Below are 24,469 nucleotides of genomic sequence, written 5' to 3' on the forward strand. Positions count from 1 at the left end.
TGCGAGTGCTACCTTATCCCAAACTTTCATCGTGGCTTCCGTAACCGTGGACGAATCAAGGCCCCAATAGCAAAGGCGGCAGGGAAGCCAGATTTCTTGCCAGACATTCGCACCCGCTACCGCTTGGTCCATGAAGGTCCAGTGCTTCTCCGACAGCGTGCAATTCCATTCCAGCACATAGCGTAGATGTGCAGCCTGCAAATATCTATGAATGGAAGGTAGCCTCACCCCACCGACGACCAAGCACAGCGAAAGTTGTGCCACCGAGAGGCGCCCTGTCTTATTACCCCCAAATGAAATTATTTAAAGCCAGCTGCAGTGACGGCACGGTGCCAGGTGGCGGAGTTAGCGGGAGGGTCTGGAATAAATAAAAAATGCGAGGCAATAGCGCCATCTTAACTGCTGCAATGCGCCCAAACCATGATAGCTTGTGTTTAGCCCACCCGTACAGGGCTCTTTGCATCTGCTCCACTAGGGCCGTATAATTGACTTCCAGCGTGCGTGGGATCGAGGGGGTCAGGACGATGCCCAGGTAGGGAACAGGGTCATGCGACCAGTGCAAGGGAGAGACCGTTTGAGGGTCTCAGCCTTGCACTTGCCTCAGCCTGTTTTTGTGGTAGGGACAGGTTAAGGACCCGAGACTTGTTAAGGTTCACTTTAAAGCCCGAAATTCTGCCAAAAGCCTCAGGTTCGTCCACCATTGCGGGAAGGGAGCTAAATGGCTGCGCGTGGGAGAGGATGATTTCATCGGTTTACCGACTGACCTTGTGGTAGTCACCCCCGAATTTGAGGCCCTTAATGCCTGGATGGTCCCAAATTTTCTGTGCGAGGGACTTCCATGTAAAGGGTATATAAAAGGGGTGAAAGGGGGCACCCTTGTCTAGTGCCCGAGCAATTTTAAAAGGAGCTGAGGAGACCCCATTGACGCGAACAAACACCCGAGGGGCCTAGTATATGCACTGTATCCAAGTGAGAAAGCAGGGACCGAACCCGATACTTCAGAAGACGTCAAACCGGTAAGGCCAGCATACTCTTGTCGAACGCCTTCTCCACGTCGACCGAAAAGAGCACTGCGCTGACCTGAGAGTGGTGAACACTTATCTATGAGGTGTAGGAGGCGCTTGGTGTTGGTGCTTCCCTGCCTAGTGGGGATGAATCCTGCTTGGTCAGGATCGATGAGACCAACCATGAGAGGATTCAGCCGTGCAGCAAGGATGCCCATGAACAATTTCGCGTCAATGTTGAGTAGCAAAATTGGGCGGTACGAACCGCAATGGCTTGGGTTCTTATTAGGCTTAAGGAGCACCGAGATCGCTGCCTCTCCCATCGAGTCCGTCATCGCCCCACTAACTTGGAAGGAGTTGAATAGATGAGTGAGGTGGGGGGCCAGTTCGTGACAGAACATTTTATAGGAAAGGGCTGGGTAGCCGTCAGGGCCAGGCGATTTATCTAGCTTCAGTTTAGCAATGGCGGAGATAACCTCTTCTAATCAAATAGGATTCTCGACAGGGTCTGCTTCCGCCTTCGGGAGATGGGTGAATTGGCTAGTCGTTAGGTAATCCCAGACCTCAGGGACGTCCTGATGGTTGGGGCTATAGAGGGTGTGATAAAAACAACAAAATTCTTCGACAATCTGGGAATCCAAATGAAGTTCCTCTCCTGTAGAGCTTCCGAGGAAAGGGATGGACCCTGCAACCGCGCTGGCACGCAACTTCTGTGCTAGCACCTTCCTGCATTTGTCACCTCCCAGATAGAACCTGTGCCGTAGGCGGATTAGGGCGTATTAGGCCCTATCAAGGTCGAGACGTTTAAGGCGAGTTTGTTTCTTTTCCATCTCGCGCCATACCCAAGGGGCCCGGTACACTTGTGTATCGCCTCTAGTTCTGCCACCTTCAGTTCAAGAGCTAAGCAAACCTCTTTCCGTCTGCATGCCTCAGGAGATGAGATGGCCATGAACTCCCCGCAAAGGACCTCTTTGAGCGCGTCCCATACCGCAGCCAAGGAGGTCTCACCGTTGTCGTTAAGTTGTAGGTAATCCGTAATCTTGGTGCGCACTTCTTTCAACACAGCTGGTGAGTGTAGAAGACTCACTTGCAGCCGCCATCGAGCAGGTGCATACCCAATCCCCTCGGGGCGCAGGAAGACGGAACGTGCATGATCCGATAGGGAGCCCACAGCTATTGAGGCGTCTTGTACCCTAAGGAGGAGAGCGTTAAAAACCAGGAGCATGTCAAGTCTTGCATAAGTTTTGTGTGCTGCCGAGTAGTAGGTGTATTTGCGCGTGTCTGCATGACGTAGGCGCCAGACATCATGGAGGCCGTTCTCTGCCAGCCAAAGCTTCCCCTCAGGAGAGAGGGCTCCTATCTGCATGTAGAGTTGCCCTGACCGCTCCCACTCATTATCCATCACTAGGTTAAAGTCCCCACCTACTACTAATGCTGAGTCAGGGGAGGCCAGCCCTTCCACTAAATGCCTGCGGAGGAAGGCCTCCTGCTGTGAATTGGGAGCATATATGGTGAGTAGAGTGAAAACAGTGGAGCCCCATTGGATCCTAAGAGCTAAAACCCTCCCCTAGGGCCCTAGGTTGACAAGACCTTACCCTCAAACTTAGCCCCTAGCAAAATGGCCACCCCGTTCCTTTTCGCCACCCCGGAGGACCAAAATGTGCGCGGAAAGCGCTGGTAACGCATGCGGGGAGTGTCCTTAGCAAGTAAAGGGGTCTCCTGAAGCATACAGATATCGCCCTTGGACTCCTCTCTAGAAGTGAGAGGATCGCAGTGCGCTTCGCGGGGTGATTCATGCCTCGGACATTGAGGCTAACTATTTTCAGGTCTCTAGGCATAGGCAGCGGCGGGGAGCATGCTTACTGAGCTCTGAGGACGTCTGGAGCGATGCGGAGGGAGCGGGCTGCAGCATGTGAGGGCACACACAGGGGGCGGTTGTCGCAGTGCATGATAGGGAAAATCCCCAAAGAAAAGAAACCCCAACAAGAACACAACATAATTTTTACAACCCAGGAGGGCACAGTCCCAGAAGAGAACATTAACCACGATTTGGCCTATAATAAGACCAAGCGCCACATGCCAAAGGCTTGGGACAATAAGAAAAAGCAAGAGACCAAAGTTTGTCTGGTGGAAAATATCATGGGGAAACGTGACCTTGATGAAATTTCTCCGAACAAAATACCAGGCAGCCTACGAACCGCAAAGGGGAGTCTAGGGAGTTTGAAAAGGCAGACCACTCCTGGGCCCCTCCGGCTCTGCAACGTTACTGCTATCCCCTCTGTGTAAGCGGAGGTGTTTCACCGGGTGCACGGACGGTCTTGGGTCGGCGAAAGGGTTGAGAGCACCGCGTCATGCTCTTTCACCATGTCTTCCGGGCCTGGTTTCATGGAGGCCGATGGTTTGCCAACAGTCTGCCATTGGGGTAAGTCTTTTCCTGTGGTAATTGAGGGACTGTCCTTTGGCGCCGGGTTCGCATCAGCATCAATTCCAAGGAGCTCCATAGGGTCGGCGAGGGAACACATCTGCCTCAACTCCCCTTGGTGTTTAAAGATTATACGAAAGGGGTGGCCCCAAGAATACGGTATCCCCTTGTCCTGGAGATGGGATGTTATGACTCAGAATTCCCTCCGCTTGGCTAGAGTTGACGCTGCCAGGTCTTGGAAGAGGGCCGGTGAGTACCCTTGTAACTGAATCGGTTGGGCCGCCTTAGCCATACGTAAGATCAGCTCCTTAAGCTTAAAGTCATGTACACAAACTAGCACATTGGGCGGGGGGGCTTTTCCACCTCTTGGGTGGCCAACTCTGAAGACGCGGTCAATCTGGATCTTTTGTGGGCAATCTTCACCCAAAATTTGCTGGAAGAGGGACAGTACATAATCTCGCAGGTCATTGCTTTCTGCCATCCAGGGCACCGCGTGGATGCGCATGTTATTTCTCCGTGATCGGTTTTCAAGATCCTCAGCATGGGCCTGAAGGTCAAGATTTTGGTCCTGTTGACGGAGGACCTCCTGCTGAAGTTGGTGCAGATCATCCTCTCCCGCCAGTTCGTGCTCCTGCAGTACAGCTACTCTCACCCACCTCATCAACATCTCGGCGCACCTCCTTGAGATCAGACGTGAGCTGCCCCTTCAATTCCAAGATGTCTTCCTTAATGGCAGAGAAAAGCTCCAGCATGAAGGCCTTCGTGGCCGGGCTATCTGCCTCGTCGATTGAATCAGTGTGCCCATGATCCTTAGATGCTCCTTGGGATGCTTCAGAGCCCCCAGGCTGCTTGAGCAATAGTTCCTTGAGGGACTACTCCCTTCGTGCTCGGGCTGAGGCCATCCCTGCACACCGAGGCGTAGAAGGCGGGTGAAGAATGTCCGCAGGCTAGAAGTTTCACCGCAGCGCCTGTTGCGGAGCTATCCCGTGGCCTAGGTCTGGGCTTGAATTAAAATGGTGATGAGTGTGTGGGGGCGTCGAGTCTTGTTATCCCATTAGTAGGCCGCGATGCAACTATTGGTGGCACCCGTCACAGGAGCACCCCACACCGTGGATCAGAGTGCCCGGGCAAGTGTTGTGCGGAGTGATGTTAGGGGCCAGCAGCAGCGTCCAAAGGACCCTCCTCCTAAGTTCGATCAGGGTCCTGAGTGTTGCCTTGCGGGGAGAGCTGACCAGGGCAAAGAGCCCCCCGGTCACACAGCTACATAGACTGGGCGGGAGGGAAGTGCCGACCCCTCCAGAGGCTATCCTGAAGCCTCAGGGACCAATGTTGGAATGCAGCGCAGGTGCGTCAGCAGGCCCGACACCCAGCGCCGTGCTAATCACCGGAAAGCAGCCCACCGCTGGGTGAGGGGTCCTTTGTGGTCGGGTCACCTGATCTCGCTGGGGCCAAGGTGGACCTCTCAGTGACTGCTCTCCTTAATGTCAGTCAGGGAGGACCCCATCAACCGGGCCCCGGTCCTTGGAGTCTGCAGCGGGGCATGAAACAAAATGGCGGCTCGTGGGTTTTACCCGCCCCGGACAGGGCCCCAGAGTCTTCGGTGCGCCGGGTGAGGAACGCACCTGTGATTCCTCTCTGTGAGTCGCGGTGGTCTGCTGAGCGTCTAGACCCGCAGGAGGTTGCTGCCGCTGCTTAGGTGGGGCCGGCCAGTGTCTGTGCAGGCCATCGCGTGTAGGACGACAAGATGGCAGCCACCCCACAGGCGTGTCCCGGGCCAGGCCCACTGCTTCTAGATGCGGGAGTCTCCCGGGACTTCCATTCAGCAATGCGGGCAGCCGCCGACGTGAGACGGGCGCTCCGGTGTCCTCAGCGGCTGTTTTGCAGTGCCGGGGGCATGGGTCCCTCAGCGCCCATCTCGCGGCCTCGGTCTCGGCCACAGCAGCCCTAGTGCAAGCCCGGCAGATTCCGGCAGGAACGCTGAAGCGATCCGGATGCAGTCTCGCTAAGGCACCAGGGTGATCAGGAGTCTATGCCCATCACCTACCGGTGAGGTACAGTCTGGGGAATGGGGCAAATTCAAGGCTATTAATTCAGTGGGGCCGGAGGAGCAGAGTTCTGCGTCCTACCTTGCTGCCATCTTGGCCACCTAAGCACGTTTCTAAAAATGTTATAATTATGAATTTGATGTTTGCCCTTGTGGGTTGTTGTTAGACACTCATTATGTATAAGAAAGTAAGCGATTACTATGTCTTGTCTACATTCTTAAATACCATGGAGAGGGCAGTGTTCTTAGTGAACCGAAGGAGCAGGCCTTAGGTGTGCTATCAATGAAGGGGTGGGAGGAGGAGAATGAGCAACAACAAGGGGCAAACAAGGAGAACGGTAGTGCCCCCCACCCATCCCCTAAAAACAGTTCAACTAAGAAATTGGTTAACTCCATGAACGCTTTTGTTGTCATTGCTCGCACCAAGTTGAGACCATGAAACATTGAATGTTTTGCCTTTCCCAAGATACGACAGGAGTTTCTGTTCCAAGGTGCGTTGTTGGCACAGTAAAGTCATTTGTTCTGTAGCACTGATATACAACTCACCTTTACAACCGAACGCAGGAAGGAAGACAAATGAACAACTAGTAAAAACAACAAAACTAATAAAAAGACACACCAGAGCTTGCATCAGTCACTGCACTTAGGGGAGACATGTTGCGAAGCGATCCGCCTAATCTAGTCAAGCCTGATTTTCATGTCACAAGTTTTGTACTGAAAACTATTCAGTTCCATAGTCACTTTTTTTCGAGATTTCAGAGTTTTAAGTCCCTTTGTGTGACACACTTATTTACAACTATTTTATTTAGTTTGAAAGGCATGCACTCCTGCTGGCATTTAGAAAAAGAATGGCCTCTATGGTCCCTCATTTAAAGTCATGTGCTTTAACTTGCACTACAAATGAAAAGCGGACAAAGAAGATAAGCTTAAACTTGCTTGCGTTGAGCATGTCTAAGGTGGGTTTAACAGAAGCTAGGGAACCCTCCTGATTTCCTTTTTTTCACAATAAGAACATTAATAAGCAGTAATACCAGTCATTCCCACGCCCCAACCAAAATAAAAAAAGATTACATAATTTTACTTACTAGAAGCGACTACACTCCAATTGTTATACTTTTAAACACCCAAGCTATGATTCTTCTGGAGGAGCCTACTCGGAGTGAGGGCAGGCGGTGAGAGGTGTCTGAGTAGCAGCGGTGACTTCAGCGGTGCCCATGGCTCGCCGGGGCTCAGATTTGCATGCTTCCGCTGGCAGAGCCTGTTTATAGAGAGGGCACGCAGGGAGAGGCGCATTAGCAGGGTGCTACAGGAGGAAAAGTAAGAAATCCCTCTTTTTGTAAAGGTGCCCGGACCTTGATTGAGAGAGGGTGAGAGAGGGAGAGAGAGAGAGGAGATAGAGGAAGGAGGGAGGTAGACGGAGAGAGAGAGAGAGGGAGGAGCTAGAGGAGGAAGGAGAGCGAGAGAGAAAGAAAAAAAATAGAGTTTCAGCTTAAAGCCACTAAACAAGAAAGGAAGAGAAAGTGCTACACGTAGGAAAGTAAGAAATCCCTCTTTTTGTAATGGTGGACGAACTGGAGATGTCTGCTTGTTGCAGGGAGGCTGCGGTTCACATGTTTTTGCTTTGCTGCAGCTCTTGATCTCTTTGGTATGAGTGTGTGTGTGTGTGTGTGTGTGTGTGTGTGTATACGCAGTGTTTCAAATTAAAGCCACAAAACAAGATCAGTCCATTGTGCTCAGGGAAGTGTGGTGTTCTTGTGGCTCACAAATGAGCTACGAAAAGTTACCAAAAAAAGAATGCAGCCAAAGTATTCTAAATAACATGAAGAGTAAGAGCACATGTGCACATGTAACAGGGGGAGTCCATATGGGCGGTTACAAAAGTCCAAAAGGAGGGACTAGTAAGCTATTTCACCAAACAAAAGCCAGAATTTACGTAGGACAGTAAGAGGAACCAATTAAAAAGATGGGTGGTGCTCAAAGTCTATATTGTATATACAGCATGTCTTGAAGAGACAGCACTCATGCACTGCCTAGGTGAGACCTACAAACGAGCCTGCGTAATTGATAGCACTCATCATTTTGTACTCTTGTAATAAGCACACTTTGAGAGAGTTCAAATGTTAATTCATTAAATAGAGCATCAGTTCAGTTCAGTTTTTTCAGTTCAAATAACTTTATTCGATTCTTGTGAATCATAAAAGTTTGCATATATACAGAATATATAAAAAGTACAATTAAAAAACATTTATGAAGAATGAACATATTCTCTTCCGTAATTATTAATATACCAGCAAAACTCAATCAATTTTAAAATGATCTCAACCTTCATCAGCACCATTTATGCATCAATCGTCAGTAGAATATTGCAGTTGTCCAAAATGACTTTTACAGAGTAAAATATCAAGACCACCCACTTCTCTGGTTAACAATGTTCAAATTTGTCTAGTGCATCCCCCTTTCTGTAAAAGGTCGTAGTATTTTCTAGTTTAAATGTAAGCTTCATTACTAGGACCCATATTTGTGTCAACTAGATACTCTTTCAGGGCCAAATCATTTCACCCTAAATAAGGGTCCGGATTATATCACTGTGTTGTGGAAAAATGTGTCATAAGATACCCAGCTAGTTTTTCTGTTGTTGAATATCCCCCCACCCCCTTATCCATGCTCACTTTGTACCGTGTCTAGGGCAGATGAGAAGTTTGCAGGTGGATGATGGAGTGCATTGGTGGTAAGGAGTTTAAGGCTTTATATAGTGTGCAAATTATATTTACTGCAGATTGATGTGTTGAACCATACATTCACTATTTATGCTGGGCTACCATGCTGTTTGCTTTGTTGTGTTATCACTGTTCTTGCACCGTAATAAACGGTTATTAAAAAATACTTACTTTTGTAATCTACATATTGTTCCTTTTTCTTAAACAGTCCGGGGCACTGAAGGGATCTACTTGGTAAATGGCCCTCCAAGTATTACAGAGAATGCATCGTTTCCAAGGTAACATTAATTTTTTTGTGAAAACTAGTTTTCTTTTACAAATATTGTTCTAATAGTTGTTGATCGGGAAATTGTAGAGGTATCTGCATGCATGTGCATACGAGGATAGAAACGTGTTTAGAACGGCCAAGGGTACCAAGATCCATTAACCGTGTCATGTTCGTTTTGTTTGTCAATTAGTTTATTTGTGAAGTATTTGTGACATGCTTCACAATATTAATCTAAAAGTGTATATTGATTTAAAATATATTATTTCAGAGCTGTTTTTCCAAACGTATGCACCTTCGGGTTTTATTTGTCTTTCTTTCATGATGCATTTGTGTTTTTTTCTGAGTTTGACGTTAGCTTCATTGTGGGTTGTTGACATTTCCATTCATACTCAAAACATGTCAGACAAACCTTGCATTTGTGTGACTCTCATATGATGTCACGTTCTTTGCTTTGTTGCTTTGCTACAGGGCTCTTTGCAGGCAGTTCTAATGTCTGAGTACCCATGTGTCAGTTCGTTTCTGTAATAGTCAAACATGCATTTTGTAATCTGCGCTTTGTTACGGTTTGTGGGATCTTTCTCATTATAGCAGTACTCCTTGTATGGCATTACTATACAATTAAGGGTTCATACATTTGTGCTACAGAATTTGTGTTGCCTTTTCAGAGCACAGCCCGATTTGTCAGAGATATTCCCGATTGTACACAATCGGCTTTACGGTCTTTAAATACAGATCGTGGAAGTGCATAATACTAGTCTTGCCAGCCACATATGAACATGTGCAAACTTTAATCAAGGAACTGTTTCCATTCATTGCTATGCCACATTTTTAAGGCTACCATCGTAAACACTTGAGAAGCAACATAAAATGTTAGCATTTCAATGATTGCCAACATTTAAAGAAATACATTGGTGGCCCAGTGCTTAATTCCGTGAGCATGGCGTACGGGACAGCCAACTGGTTCTACCTGTGACTAAGAATCCATTGGGCACAGTCAAAGGCCATACACCACTAGCACTGAGGATAGGGATGGGCTGTCAGAAGGGTGTATGTTCTGCAAGCCCCTGTGGCAAGGGCACTGGCTTGAAGGTTTATTAAACACCCTGCCTCCAGAGTCCCATGGTATAGCTACAGAATACAGACAGTTGTAGAACCCGACCAAGGACAATTGCTCATGGGTTCTGGTGGCAGAGAGGATTGTCTCCGGAATGTGTGCCCTGGGAAAACTGGAGTCATATGACATGGGCTAAGGATGTCCTGAATGGCAGAGGGTTTGGGTTCTTTTAAGCAGGACATGAGGTTGAGCCTCGTCCTTGGTAATGCCCTGTTAACCGAGCGTGAAGGGGTACAATGAAACCGCCATTAAGTGTGGTCTGCTAAGTTTTCCTAACGATACTTTCAATGCTGTTTACATAGCCTGATCCCAGATGGGTATGAGACGATTTAAGGTATTGGCATACATTTGTTGTGAACGTTTGCAATGCAATATAAAATGGTGGTCCAGTGAGTGCAGTGCACAGTCCAAAGTCTTTGCAAGAGTGGGGTTAAGGTGGACTGTCAATAGGGTGTGTGTTGTCTGCAGGTGCAATGGTTATGGAAGACCGTCTCCATGAGGTACTACCGCAGTCAACACCCCAAGACAACAACCCAGAAGTACTGTGGTGATGGGCTTGCAGTCAATGAAGGCATTTAAATACATTTGTCATAAACAGTTTTGAGACAACATTAAATAACAGTAAACGTGGTGAGTACCTGAGAGGCAATAGAACATGGTTGCCTTGAGTTTTGAGACTGCAGGGGGTTGGCAACAGTGTGCCATTGGTGCCCAATGGGGCAAGGTGCAGGACACAGCTGAAGGTCACCTTCAGAGCCCAAGAGCCCACATGCTGCAGTCAGTGGCCTGCACGCACTATGGTCGGAATCATGGGGACTGGGCAGAAAAGTTTTGTAACTTTTAGTTGACCTCTATTTCTTCATTGTTTGTTTATTGATCAGGTTAATTTGATATCCTTGCTAGACTAAAACATGTTCCTACTAGGTGCTATTAATTAACCACCGTTCAATGAAAGGAGTGCAGGAAAAAAGAAACCTGGTGCTCTTTCTTCCACGACAGCTTAAAAATGGGGCCTGTGCTACTAAGCTCTAGAATGTAGTGCAACTTGTAATGCAAAGAGAAGGCAACATGGGTTGCTTTTATCTGTTAGATGTGGTGATTAATGTTTTATTCGTTGTATTATTTTAACACTTATTGCAGACCTATTTTCATTTTTTTGAAATTTAAAAACTTAGATTTACAAGCAAAGTGCGTTAGGGTAAGATATTTTTTAAATCGTTAAAAAGCCAGGAAACTCTGCAAACAGATTGGTCTTAATGCAGTTATGTTATTAAGGCCCTGCCATTCGGATTATTAACGCAATATGATTCTCTTGGCACCTTTACAGAAAGCTATTGTCACGTATCACAAAGCTTTCTTTGTATATAAGTTAGACTTGTGCTTGAAAAACCAACAGATGAGGGCATAGCCTGTGTGGCTGGATAGTAGTTATTCATGTGGACGTTTTGCTAAGCATACAGATATTGCAACACCTATAGGTAGCACCTTGGTAGAAGGTTGTGGGCTTTCCAAGGGTTGTCTTGAAAATGCAGTGGACACACTGTCCTTCACACCCATTTGTGATACCCTCTGCTCATGTAGTTGCACCTCTAAGCTTATACTAGACCCAGGTGTAAAAGCTGCAACATAGTAGTATGATTCACATGTACCTCCTTTTCAAGTTTCTCTATTTTCTTACCCATATGCTGATACATCGTCTGCAGTATGGACAGTGAACAAGACATATAGTTACCAAAAAAGTATGTACACCCAGATTGTATGTGAATAGTGTACATCATTACGCATATGTTTTAAAATTTAGATTGATCATGCAAGGCCTCTCATTCTTATCAGTTTTGAGTATTGAGAGAGCAGTGTAAAAGCATAGCCTCACATCCTTGCGAGTTACTGTGGCCTCTTTTAATTGAGGATATATATATACTTTATCCTGCCTTGATGCAGTATGAAGGAAACTGCCACCCATCCCACTGTAACTTTTCACTTTTGAAGTCTTTATTTCAATAATAAAATCATAAAAGACAATAGTTAAAAAAAAGCAATACCGGGGTTTTCTTCCTACACAAAAAGAAACCCTCAAAGTAACATAATATACAGTTTAAAATCTGGCGCCGAACCAATATAATCTTCAAGCAGTATGGCAGAACCCAATCAACACCATCCATTTACACATTAAAAGGATTAATTAAAATCAGATTTTAAAACCAGTTTTACAAGGGGTTAATACGCTAAATTCTATGTAGAATACATATATATATCCTAATGCAGGTTTAAGGTGGCAGATTGTAAAAATTACTCATTTAAAACATAATTTACGGGGGAGGAGCTACGCGGGCATCCAAGATGGTCGCGTGAGCAGAGGGGTCCCGAGACCCGTGCCGCCCTTCCGCAAATATCCTTAACATATCCTTCCTCTGAATATGGGCTTTTGAAGATGAACTCTTGCAGACCTCAACATCCTTTTCGGAATTGAATTTGGACGTCAGGAGCTGTTTTTATGCCGACTTCAACTTTTTCGCCATGCACTGGCCGGGGCCGGGTGGCTCTGCTGCTTCACATGCCGGGGAGTAGTTGAACAACAACGGCCGGAGGGATTCCTCCCCAGTCGGCCTCATCCTAACTTTCGGTTTCGCTTTCTGCTCCGAGCTCCGAGTGACCGGCACTTTTCCAGATCCACTCCGGATTCGGCGCGGCTTTGCCCTGTTGCCGAGCTCTGCCTCTCCTGAGCGTTTTGGCCTCCTGCTCTATTGACATTTCACAGTTTTTTGCCTCTTTCTTGCCTTCCCTGGCCCCACCAAGATCGACCATTTTTACCAGGTCTAGAGGGCCCCTTCGGGGCACAGCTTCCAATATGGCCACCAAACCAGAAATCGAGAGGCGCAAGACAAAGACGCCGGTCCGCAGGGGACATACCCAGACCAACGTCATGGACCGATACTCCCAACCGATGGGATCCCCCAGCGGTACCGGCCGTGCTCTTGATGACCCCAAGGCAGACTCGACCGCGCCTACGGAGGTCTCTCTCCAAGACGTCATGAGTGCCATCACTGGTATGCAGGCCTCTATGGGACAGCAATACGAGGCTCTCGCATCCAAAATCGACACTGTGGCCGTGGATGTCACGCTGATTAGAGCGGATCTGGCCAAAACTAATGAGAGGGTAAAGGCGTTGGATCTGAAGACCTCCAGCCTGATCGCTGATGTTACGGACGCACAGACTGAGATCAGCAACTTGAGATCATCATAAGACTTGATGGCCCGTCGGCTTGAGGAGCATGAAAACAGGGCCAGGCGTAACAACGTGCGCCTCATTGGTGTACCGGAAAATCCTGAGAACTCTGCTGTCGATCTCCTCGTAGAGGACCTGGTCCTAAATCATCTCGCTCCCGCCGGACTCAGCAAATTCTTTGCGGTCGAGCGTGCATACCGTTTCCCGGGCGGGAAGGTGAAGCCGGGTGCCCCCCCACCCCCCCCCCCGAGACCAATCATTGCCAGGCTTTTTCATTTTCGAGATAGAGACGCTATTCTCCAAGCCTCTCGGGAACATGGCCCCTTGAAGTTCGATAATACCACCGTGAACTTTTACCCGGACTTTACTCCTCAGGTCCAAAGACAGAGACTGGGGTTTCAGGGAGTGAAGAAGCGACTGCGAGAACTGGGCCTCAAGTATGCTATGTTGTTTCCGGCCGGCTGCGGATCGAATATGAGGAACGAACCTTCTTCTTTGACCATCCGGACTGTGTCAGTGACTGGCTTGATTCCTTGCCGAAAAGGGATGATCGACCTGAGCACCCCGGTGGCGCCGAGAGGGGCACACCGGATCAAGAGTGACATTATGGTTCCCGACGTCCGATTTTTCTAACCGTTTGTCAGCTGAGTTTTGCTATTTGTTCCTTATTATTGCTTTTTGTTGAGCCCAAGGGCGGCGGGGGTGTAGGGGACTCTTCCTCCTCTTGGGTTCCTTGTGGAGATTAGTTTTACGATTGGGTGACAGGCACACTGCAAGTTGGGGTGGCTTTTAGTTTGTATGCAGGGGTGCAGGGTGGGGGGTGTTGTAACGGGATCTTGTTGGGGGGTGGAGGGGGGAGTGTTTGTTTGTTTGTTTCCTTCACATGGCATCGTATTGTTTGCTCAGCTCCTTCACCTGTGGGTCATGAGGGTGGGGCTCTGGTCCTTTCTCGAGATGGGGGGTAGTGAGTTGAGACTGCTATCCTGGAATGTCAATGGTTTGGGGGACAGAATAAAACGAGGGGTAGTGCTGCAGTTCCTTCGACGCCATTCCCCTGATATTGTTCTACTGCAAGAAACGCATTTAATCTGCAACGCCTGCCAGGTGTTGAATAGACGTGGGTATCGGCTAGTTGCACATGCCGGATTCACCTCTGGCTCCAGAGGGGTGGGCATTCTGATCAGGTCCTCTCTCCCCCTCGAAATTGACGAGATAATGCTCGATGACAGGGGCCGCTATGCTGCGCTCTCTGGGAGATGGGAGGGTAGGACGCTTTCCGTAGTCACCGTCTCTCCGGCCACCACCTTTGCTGACCTCGGGCGGCTTTTACTGGGGCTACCTGAAGGTTTTCTGATTCTTGGCGGGGATTTTAACTCTGTGGTTTCCGGCACTTCTGATCGTTGCCCCCCCCGGGGACTTACCCAGATCTCAAATGTGGCTTAGTGAGCTGCTTGAAACCTTTGGGCTAATGGATGGTTGGAGACTCATGCATCCCACACAGTTACAATATACGTTCCACTCCGGGGCCCATTGTAGCCTTTCCAGACTAGACTATTTCTTCATGCCTGAAGCGCAGTCGTCCTCCATCAGGGAGATCCGTCACCTTCCTAGGGGCATCTCTGATCATTCCCCCCTGTGGTTCTGTGTTGCGGCCGGAGTGGGTAGCGAAGGTAGAGTGGCTACCATAAATCCATGGTACTTTCGGAATCCTAAGACCCGCTCCGAGCTGGTAAAGGCTATTGATTGTTACTTTGATGAAAATGTGGGGTCTGTTTCTTCTTCCATCTCATTGTGGGAGGCTTTCAAGACTGTTATTCGTGGGCATTCATTGTCATTGATTGCTGCTGCCAAAAAGGCTAAATATGAAGAACTTGTACGCCTCGAATCCGAAATAACTGTGCTTGAGAGGGATCTTGATGGTGATGTTACCCGTGCTACACTGCATGACCTTAGTTTGAAACAGGCCGATTATAGAGCCCTTGTGACTGACGCTGCAAAGGTCATGAATAGAGAGCAGCAAGGTAGAATGTATGATGTGGGTGACAAAGCTGGTAAGCTGATTGCATGGTTGGATAAGAAAGAGAGAGTGAATCGGGTTGTGCCTGTGATTGAGAGGTCGACTGGTGAACGTGTTTCTGACCCGGCTGGGATTGTTGGGTGTTTTGTGGATCATTTTCAGACTGTGTATACCTCGGTAAGCGAAAGAGATAAACATGATTCTAGGCTGTTGTTGCGCGATATTGCCTTGCCCTGCCTCTCTGATGAGGATAGGGCTTTAATGGATGCGCCTATTACGGTAGATGAGGTCGCAGTAGCTACCCGTGCCCTCCGGTCCGGTAAGGCCATGGGCCCCAGCGGTTTGCCCATTGAGCTCTATAAGCTACGACCTGACAAAATGGCGCCTCACTTAAGGGACATGTTCCTCGAGGCGCTCGATTCTGGTGTCCTTCCCGTCGATCAGCGCCTGGCTACCATTGTTGTAATTCACAAGGAGGGTAAACCACGTGATCGTTGTGCTTCGTATAGACCCATTTCATTGCTCAATGCCGAACCCAAGATACTTGCTAAATTGTTAGCTAACCGATTGATTAAGGTGATTGGTGACTTGATTCATCCAGATCAATCTGGTTTTATTCCGCACCGGAACACCGCCCTTAATCTTCGGAGGCTCCATGGAGTTCTCGCGAGAGCTGGGACTCTAACTGAGCCGGCCATTTTGGCTTCCCTTGACGCCACTATGGCTTTTGATACCATAGAATGGCCGTACCTCTGGGCTGCTCTCACTAAGTTCGGGTTCGGTCTGACATTTATTGCCTGGGTCAAGCTTCTCTATGAAAGGCCGCTGGCCCAGGTGGTTGTGAACGGGAGGGTTTCCAGCACTTTCACGCTCGGGCGAGGTACCCGGCAGGGTTGCCCATTGTCCCCGTTGCTTTTTGCTCTTGCTTTGGAGCCGTTAGCTGAGTGGCTTCGTTGGGAGCCCTCGCTGAAAGGCATTCGGTGGACTCCCGATTTTGAGGACCGAATCTCGCTATACGCGGATGATATCCTCCTTTACCTCACGTCCCCTCAGAAGTCCCTTAATGTGCTCTTTGATGTTCTGACCTCCTTCGGGAAGAACTCGGGTTTCGTCATCAATTGGACCAAGTCATGTGTCTATGTTTTGGCTGGAGATCTCCCTCCGTTGCCCCGTAGATTCCCAATTCAGTTGGCTACGTCCGGCTTTAAGTATCTGGGAATTTATGTTTCCTTGGATTCGGCCGTTCGTTATGACCTTAACCTTCGAGCCCCTCTTCAACGGCTCAAGCTTGATGTTGTAAGATGGCGCTGGCTGCCTCTGTCACCCTTGGGACGTGCGGCCCTTTTCAAGATGTCGCTCCCTAGATTTTTATATGCACTCCAGAACTCCTTTGACCCTATTCCTCCTGGCTACTTCTGTGAAGTGGAGGGCCTTCAGAGACGGCTGATTTGGGACGGGCGTGCGCACATTGCCTTCTCCAAACTCACTCTTCCATGGTATGATGGCGGCATTGCCCTCCCGGATATCAGACGCTATTACTGGGCCTCCCAGCTGAGTGCGGTCAATCATGCAACTTATGCCCCCGGTCCAACACCAGCCTTTGCAATGGATAAGTATCTTTTGCCAGGTGGGAATTTCAACAGGGCATTATACTCTAAAGGACCCTATAAGACTCTGGCTGGACCCACTAAAATTGCTGTGCGAGTGTGGCGTGATGCGACTGCTGCTCTGGGATGGTGTGATAGATTGTCCCGCGCAACCCTGTTGTATGATTCAGATGGTTTGGGCAATTTGTGGCGGACGAAAGGTTTTGATAAATGGGACATGATAGGTATCAGTAAGGTTGATGATCTTTGGTCTAAAGGGAATGTTAAGACTTTTGAGGCGCTTAAGATGGAATATGAGCTTGACGATAAGGAATTCTTTCGGTATGTTCAGGTACGGCACGCCTTGTTGTCTGTCTTCCCCAAGGGGACGGAGATTCCTGAGTCCTCGCCTCTCGAGGACCGTGTCCTTGATGGCTACGTACCTGATAGCACAATTTCATAGCACAATTTCATTGATTTATAAAAAGCTCATCAACAACAGAATTGACTTGCTTTTGCGCCTCTGGGCTTTATGGACTGCTGACGGGTTGGAGTTGGACGATGAGGACTGGCAATCGGCCGTGTCCTCTCCTAAGGAGGTGGCCATCCCTGCCCGCCTTAGGTTCGTCCAACTTAAGATCCTTCATCGCGTGTATGTTACTGGTCCGCGTCTGGTAAGGATGGGGTACTCTGTGGGTGGTCTGTGTAAACGCGGGTGCGGTATGAGTGGTACCTTCCTCCATACACTGTGGGAATGCCCTGAGGTGGCTGCGTTTTGGTCCCGAGTACATGCCACCATGGAAAGGGTCACGGGGGTTTCACTCCTACCCGAGGCCAGACGCTGTCTCCTAAATGTATGGGAGCCGAATGATTATACCACGGCGCAGATCTGTTGGGCGACCCTTGGTAACATGATCGCGAAAAGGGACATTGCGCAATTATGGGGTTCCCACAGACCGCCTACAATATCGGCTTGGAAGGAAAACATGGACTGGTGCATGTTCAGAGAAAAGACTGTGTACTTGTCACGGGCCGACCTAAGAAATGGAACAGAATTTGGTCTCAATGGAATGCTTATCGTGGGAATGTGTGTACTCCCCCTCAGGACGTTACCCTTAACATCCGTTTTGTCTCCCTAGATGACATTCCAAGTCCTCACATGTTAACTATATATACCGCGCGGTTTCCTCGCTGCCCCCCCCCGTAATTGATGTTTAATGTATTGTATGCATATGTTATGGAACTAATCCCCGTGAACTCATGTTTCCCGAAAGTGACTATTGCCTTGTGAAGTGTATTATGTTGTTGTTTTTTTTTGATTTTCAATAAAAAAATAAAATAAAAAAAAAACGTAATTTACGAGCTCGAATGATCCACATCCAGTGAATAAATTTAGCTACAGCAATAACCACTGGTTGAGTACTATTAGTTTTTAGGATCCTTAATGCCTCAGCCCCTGTGTTAAGTCCCAGCTGTAAGCAGATGGGTTTTAACCGCTTGTGCCTGGGAGCTTTGTATTCAGGAAAAATGAATAGAATATGCCTGATACTTTCTCGTTGTGTCTGGCAAAAGGGGCAACTAGTATCATTGACACTTTTCCATTTGGCTGTGAAGGAATTAATGGGTAAAGTACCCACCCTGAATTTGGTGGTATCTCTTTCTGTCCTCAGGAACAGTAATAAAATCCCAGTATTCCTCTAGTGCTGTAGACTTTTTTAAGTTCCAAAAAGTCCGCGGTCAAGGACGGACCAACACAACTGCCAAATCTTTTTAGGGATACCATACTCCAATAGAGTGCTCTGAATGTATTCCTGGGTGGGAAGGTGTGGGCTGTTGAATCTTCCTACAGAGTGGATAGACCTATTGCTGTATAAATTGCCTTTGCCTCCCTCATCCAGGGAATTCGATGTGCTTTATCGGCATTTCTAACCTCGAGGAATGCCCGTGCATACTGGGAGATATCAGGCGTAACCCACAATCTCCTCCAGTACGCCACTGATCTGTAACGGGCCATGTCCTCCAAACGCTGAGAACCTAAGTCATATAAAAGAGGGATGAGGGGCGTAGAAACGGGGAGACCTGTGATACCTCGTAAAAATGTATTCTGGGCCCTAGATAGGGGTACAAGGTTACTGAATCCCCATAGTTCTGCCCCGTATGAAACTGCAGCTCCAATCTTGGCATCGTAAATTTTCAATGCAGGGGTAATTGGTCTGGTGTAGGAGAGGAGTAGTTCCTTAGTCAAAACTCCAGCTAGCTGTGCATGCTTTGTAACCAGCTGGAATGTGTGGGGTTTCCAATCCAAGTTTGAGGCTAGGGTGATGCCCAAATATAAAAAAACCTGGGTCTGTTCGCGTTGCGCCCCATTCATGACCACTTTCCCTCTTACATGTTTGGACTTGTGAAGGACCATAAACTTGGTCTTATTTACGTTTATAACAAGTCCATGATCATTGCAGAAGACCTCAAACACATCTATTGCTTTTTGTAACCCACTCTGTGTCTTCGAGATCAGCAGGGTATCGTCTGCAAACATCAGCAGGGGGATCAGCCTTCCATCCAGTTTGGGAGCATCAGTGGGTTGATGCTCATAGTAGTAGATCTCCCTGTTGATGTATAATGAGAAGAGGGTCTGGGCAAGAACGCACCCTTGGCGAACACCTCTAGCAATCCAAAACTTATCGGTAACACCACCCTGTTGGTTCCATCTAACTTGGGCAAAATTGTCATCATGTAATATTTTTAAAAAGGACAGAATGTTAGTTGGCATGCCCTGCTCTTCAAAAACATCCCACATTTTAGCACGCGGCACCAAGTCGAACGCTGACTGAAGATCGACGAATGCCGCATAAATCGTACCCCCCCCTAACACAAGAACCCACCAAAATATTAAAACAAACCTGAAGACCTGGTCTACAGTACTTGTGTGACTGCGGAACCCTGCTTGCAATGGTGATAACACATCTTTCTCCTCGATCCACCCTTGGATTCTCTGCAGTACAAGTCTTGCTACCACCTTTTGCATACAGTCTATGGGACTCATAGGCCTGTAATTCCCAGGATCGGCGCGCTCCCCCTTTTTGTAGATCGGGATGATCACTGCGCCCTTCCAGGTATCCGGTATTGGCGATCCCAAGGCAATACCGTTTATCAAGGAATGAATATACGGAACCCAGACCTCCTTGTCATGTACAAACAAGTCAGCTGGGACTAGATCTAATCCTGGTGCCCTACCCTTGGGGATAGTATTCAGTACCATGTCAACCTTTATCCTCTCAAAATGCAGGAGACTTAGGTCCTGATTAGAGGGAATAGGATCCTCGTTGGTCTCTCTAATTGGGACGCATAGTGAGTGACCCAGAGGTCGGGGGAAACATAATTTGTGGGTTCTCCTCTCTGTATACCCCTGCCCCATTTGACCATATCCCAAAAGGTACACATTGATCGTTCCCTACTGGCTAGGTATAGGTCTCTCCAATAATCCTCATCCCAAGCACGTTTGGCATCGTGTTGGGTTTTTTTGTAAAGAGAACGGGCGCACTTTACTAATTCTCTGTCCTTAGATTTAACTGCCTCAGCGAGGGCTTCATATGCAGCCCTACACGACTTACCATACCATTGTTCTTCTTTTTTTTGGGGCCTATTTTGTCTAATAGAAACCTTTTTGATAAAAAAGTCCTTTAGTTGGTTAAAAAAGTTGGTGTGGATTGAGCTAACATGAGCCACTGCCTCTCCCTGAGTAATGCGTTTTTGAAGTTCGTCTGTAGCCTCAATTATCATAGCCCTCATTGCCGCCATCTTGGCCTCATCCAACAAACAATTGGCCCATTTGACACGTCTAGTATCATTAGATACAATAATCTCCCTCCCCTCTGGCAGAATTTCAGGTGGGCTGAAAATTGGTATCTTAAGTGACAGGAGAAGTGGGTTGTGATCACTTTCGGCCCTTTCGACTACCTTCATGTCCTCAATATTAGGCCAGTTCTCTTTGTTAGTAAGTATGTAGTCGATGCAACTCTTACGACTGCCATTATTAAAAGTAAATGCCCCACATTTATCAGAAGCAGTTCTGCCATTTAGGGCACGAAGCCCGTGTCCAACAGAAAGGACTTTGAGCAGCAGAGCTGCATCTGTCCACTTTTTAATAGGTAGAAGTGTCAATTGGGGGATATTCCATGGGCCATCTTCTTCCAAAGTAAGATCTATGTCATTGGTGTCCAAGGGTTCAAAGCAGCAATTTAAGTCGCCTGCGACTATAATGTTACCTTTTTCTCTATATAGATCTAGGAGTAAATCTAGCTCTTCAATAGTATGCCAGGGTTTACCCCCTGGCATGCCTCTAGAATAAACATTAAAAATGAATAACCGTTTGGATCCAAGGCACTGGATTCGTATTAATAAAATATCGCTGCTATTTGTATCAACCTGGTTGATAATGAATCGTCTATCTTGTTTGACCCATGTCAAGAGGCCCCCCTTTGATCGACCTCGAGAACTGGGGACAGCAGGGACATAAAAGGAAAGGTAACCGGGTCTAAACTCAGGAACATTCAACCAGGTTTCCTGTAAAAGGATTAAATCCTGACTGTCTATAAAGGACAGCCAGTCCAATGAGGTTACTTTACTTCTGAGCCCAGCCACATTCCAAGAAACCAATGATAACACATTGGATTCAACGTCCAATAGTTGTGGACTGGGGATCCCTCCTTCCACCAACCTTCCAGGACTATTTAAAGAACTTTCTATACCCTCCTGCGGTATACTAACCGCATTAACATTAATAGAGCTGCTGAGTATTGCACTGGCTCCCAGGGCAGGAGTAATAGCTCCTTGTGACTCAATAACTATAGGGAGTACCGCATTGTGCATATTTGCTGTGTGTCCTACCCGCTGTTCCCGTATTTCAGCACCTTGAAGTCAATCATTGGCATCGAGCGAGCTAAAGACCTCAAATCTATTACTCAATGGAACCAAATTGCTGGGGTGGACTACCTGAGAATTAATCTCTCTCCTATGTAAATGAACTGCAGCGGTAGAAGGATAAAAGAAACCTAAGGGTAAAATGTTGATGGAGTCATTATGGATCCTAAATGAACCTGCCTGTCTCAAAATATGGTCCACCAGTTGAGGGGAAGAAAAACTCACAACAACACAATCCCCCTCCATGCTTTTCCTGGTCTTTCCCGCCCGAGCCACCCTTCTCACCATCTTAAAGTTCCTAAAAAGATGACCCCCCCCAGAACTGTTTTGGTGTTCAGAAAATGGTGAGCTTTGTTTTTAAGTGCCGTCCAGTGTTCTTCCCCACCATTAGGGATTTTTGGAACATTTGCCAGAATAACGGTCTAAGGGCATGCCTCGGGTGGGAGGTGAAGAAATGTTTCTTTGGCGGAACCATTAGCCGGGAGATCTAATCTCCCAACTGGTCCCCTAAGGCCGGGCTTCGCTCCTGCTTGAGTAACTATTGCTGGTACCAGAGTATTGATTGCTCGAATAGCTGAGACTGTAGATGCCTCACTCCGGCCTAGACCTGACGGTATGGAAGCTTGATTTGGTCGTTCATTGGGAGTTTTAGTTCCTTTAGGAGGAGGTGGGTCCTTAAGTATAGACTTTTCAAGAGCACCGAGTCTACGGTCAATTGAATCCAACTTTTCCATAACGGGAAGAATTAGTGCTTTCAACCTGTCCTCCATGTGTCTAAGGAGCTCAGAAGAGGGATCCCCCCTAGTGGCATCTTGTACTGGAATGGTAAATTCATTCCCTCCTTGAGTTGCGGGAGGAGGTTCTTGACTAATTACTGTCACATTATGGTTGCCCAACCCAGATGTAGAATTCTTTTTTTAGCCAATTTAGCATTGTGTCTTATACATTTTAGGGGCGCTGGTAGCTTTTCTTTTCCCTGGAGGATCTCTACTTTTGGCGCCTATCAGAGCCCTTTGCTGTCTAGTGCGGGTAGTGGGAGGGGAGGATGAAAAGCTCACAGTGGATGGACAGATAATATTTGTCGAGTTGATAACTGGCACTAAGTCATCATCAGAGGACGGAATTTGGGCCTGCGGGGAACCTTGAGACAGACAACTGCCTCCCATTTCAGGATTCAGTGCTGGATTTAAAATCGAGCAGAGGGGATCAATTGAAAGCCTCCTTTCAACAAGCTCAATCTCCTTGACCACTGTTGTTTCTGCCCGTCGGAGATAGGCTTCAAGAGTCCCCACTCCCCCAACCCCTAACCCCTCTTTGCGGCTAGTTTTACTCATGTTGATAAGAGAAAAATACAAACAAAACCTGTTTACTAAATCGAGAACAGGTGAGTATTACGGTATCAAGCAATAATAGGCTAACCGTGCAATTAACTTATCTCTGCTTTAGTCCCAGTCCAAACGAAAATGTCAGAGTGCTGGCCCAGCCCAGCCTCGTCTGGTCCCTGATGGCCACAGACGGCCCCGCCCTTGCGCCCACCCGCGCGCGTCCCGCAGTGCGTGAGCTCAGGGCGTTGATATAGTGGTGAGAGGAGGAGTCTAACGGGCGTCGGGTGCTCCCCTCAGGCGTTCCCTGTGGATGCTGGGAGTCGTAGTCCGCCTGACCACGGACTTGTTGCAATGGGAGGGGGGGTGCGGGATCAGCTGGCGTCCTCTCGCGCTTCCAACCCCTTTGAAAATCCTCCGGTTTGGTTTACAGGGCAGCCCCCAGCGATGTCCCCCAAGCAGAGTCTCGCGCTTCAACACAGCGCAGCGGCACCCACTGTCACTCTTTCAGAGTGTGTCGGGTCGGATCATTAAAAACTCCCTTGGGAATGTCACATTACTCCTCAAGTTGCTACCAAGGAGTTTGTATCTCCCACAAAGCAGAACTAGTTAAGACCCCTCCAGTTAATGTACCTTGAACATTTTCCAGAATATTGAGACTTCATTCAGAGACTCCTTAGTTCTTTGGAAACAAATCTGCCATTTTGCAGTGTATAAAGAAATCTTACAGACATGCAAGTAAGAATTTCATTTTCACATGGATTCAGTGTGAAATTGCACAATTATGTGGTTAATGTGGGAGATCAGAATTGGGCACTGATGTAATATACGGTCTTTTGGAGGAGACTACAGACTATCAACCCAATTAACCATCAAATCATATTCCCAAACTGTGATGAAACACCCTGGATAAAGGAATACAATATGTTTTTCCACTAGTTTCTTCATAGGAAAATGTTCAGACCTCTTTCAGCCCATGTGTTTGCATCAGTTGTAAAAAAGAACAAACCGAACCAGACAAGCTTTGCAGAGCTTAGTGATACATATTCAAATGAATTTCTAGTGCTATTCGTCTCCCAAATCATACGTATCTAAAAATTCTCTTTGGGCTGGTAGCGCCAGGCACAATGAACTATTACCCTTTGTGTCCGTGAACAACGTATGGCTTGAAACGTGGCATTTGTTGATATTAATTGGTACCACTCCAAATTTCTAAGAATTGCGAAAGGCAAATTTTGTGTCCCTCGTCTTTTTGCTAATGAGCATAAGCACAATATATTCTTTCCTATAATGCAATTATTTATCCCCTTAATGTTTTTGAGAGCAAATCATGTTTAAATATCTTTATTTATGTTTTCTCGTATTGCTTAGTGTGTGTAGGACCTGAACATCATCGACAACCTCAGCACAATTTAGTTTTCATTTATATCATTGCTTAGACATACTGCAAACACTTTTGATATAGTTGTCCATTTCCTAACCCCCATAAAGTATCAATGGTGCATAGATTTCACAAACACATTTCGCTTAAAATTGAAAGTTATTTTTCTCAAGTAATACTAACTTTTTTGAGCTGCTCCCTCACATGGTGCACATTGATTATTATCTGTTCTGCCAAGATAATATACTCCTTACAATGATACTCTTGCCAGTCTGCAGCCCTGGAAAGACGTGCTCTCCAGTTATGCTTGGTGCATTCTTTGGCCGCTGAAACATGGCATGCTTGTGTTTATGGCCTTTAAGTGCTTTTTTAACTTCCATAAAGGATTACCTAGAAGATGTGATGTCAGGAAAACCCTCATATGAAGCTGAAACTATATTTTACCGTT

The 24,469-nt window shown here is 47.4% G+C and overlaps 1 protein-coding gene across 2 annotated transcripts in view; it reads left to right on the forward strand.

The window, feature by feature from the left end:
• The window catches only part of EIF2A (eukaryotic translation initiation factor 2A), a 247,232-nt gene that overhangs the window by 48,783 nt on the left and 173,980 nt on the right, over positions 1-24,469 (forward strand). For both annotated transcript variants that reach the window (XM_078668056.1, XM_078668057.1), the window contains exon 2: positions 8,396-8,465. In XM_078668056.1, the coding sequence (XP_078524182.1) occupies positions 8,396-8,465 (70 nt within the window). The remainder of the gene's footprint in view (positions 1-8,395; positions 8,466-24,469) is intronic.

Source organism: Lissotriton helveticus, chromosome 11, assembly GCF_964261635.1.
Source record: "Lissotriton helveticus chromosome 11, aLisHel1.1, whole genome shotgun sequence".
NCBI lineage: Eukaryota > Metazoa > Chordata > Amphibia > Caudata > Salamandridae > Lissotriton > Lissotriton helveticus.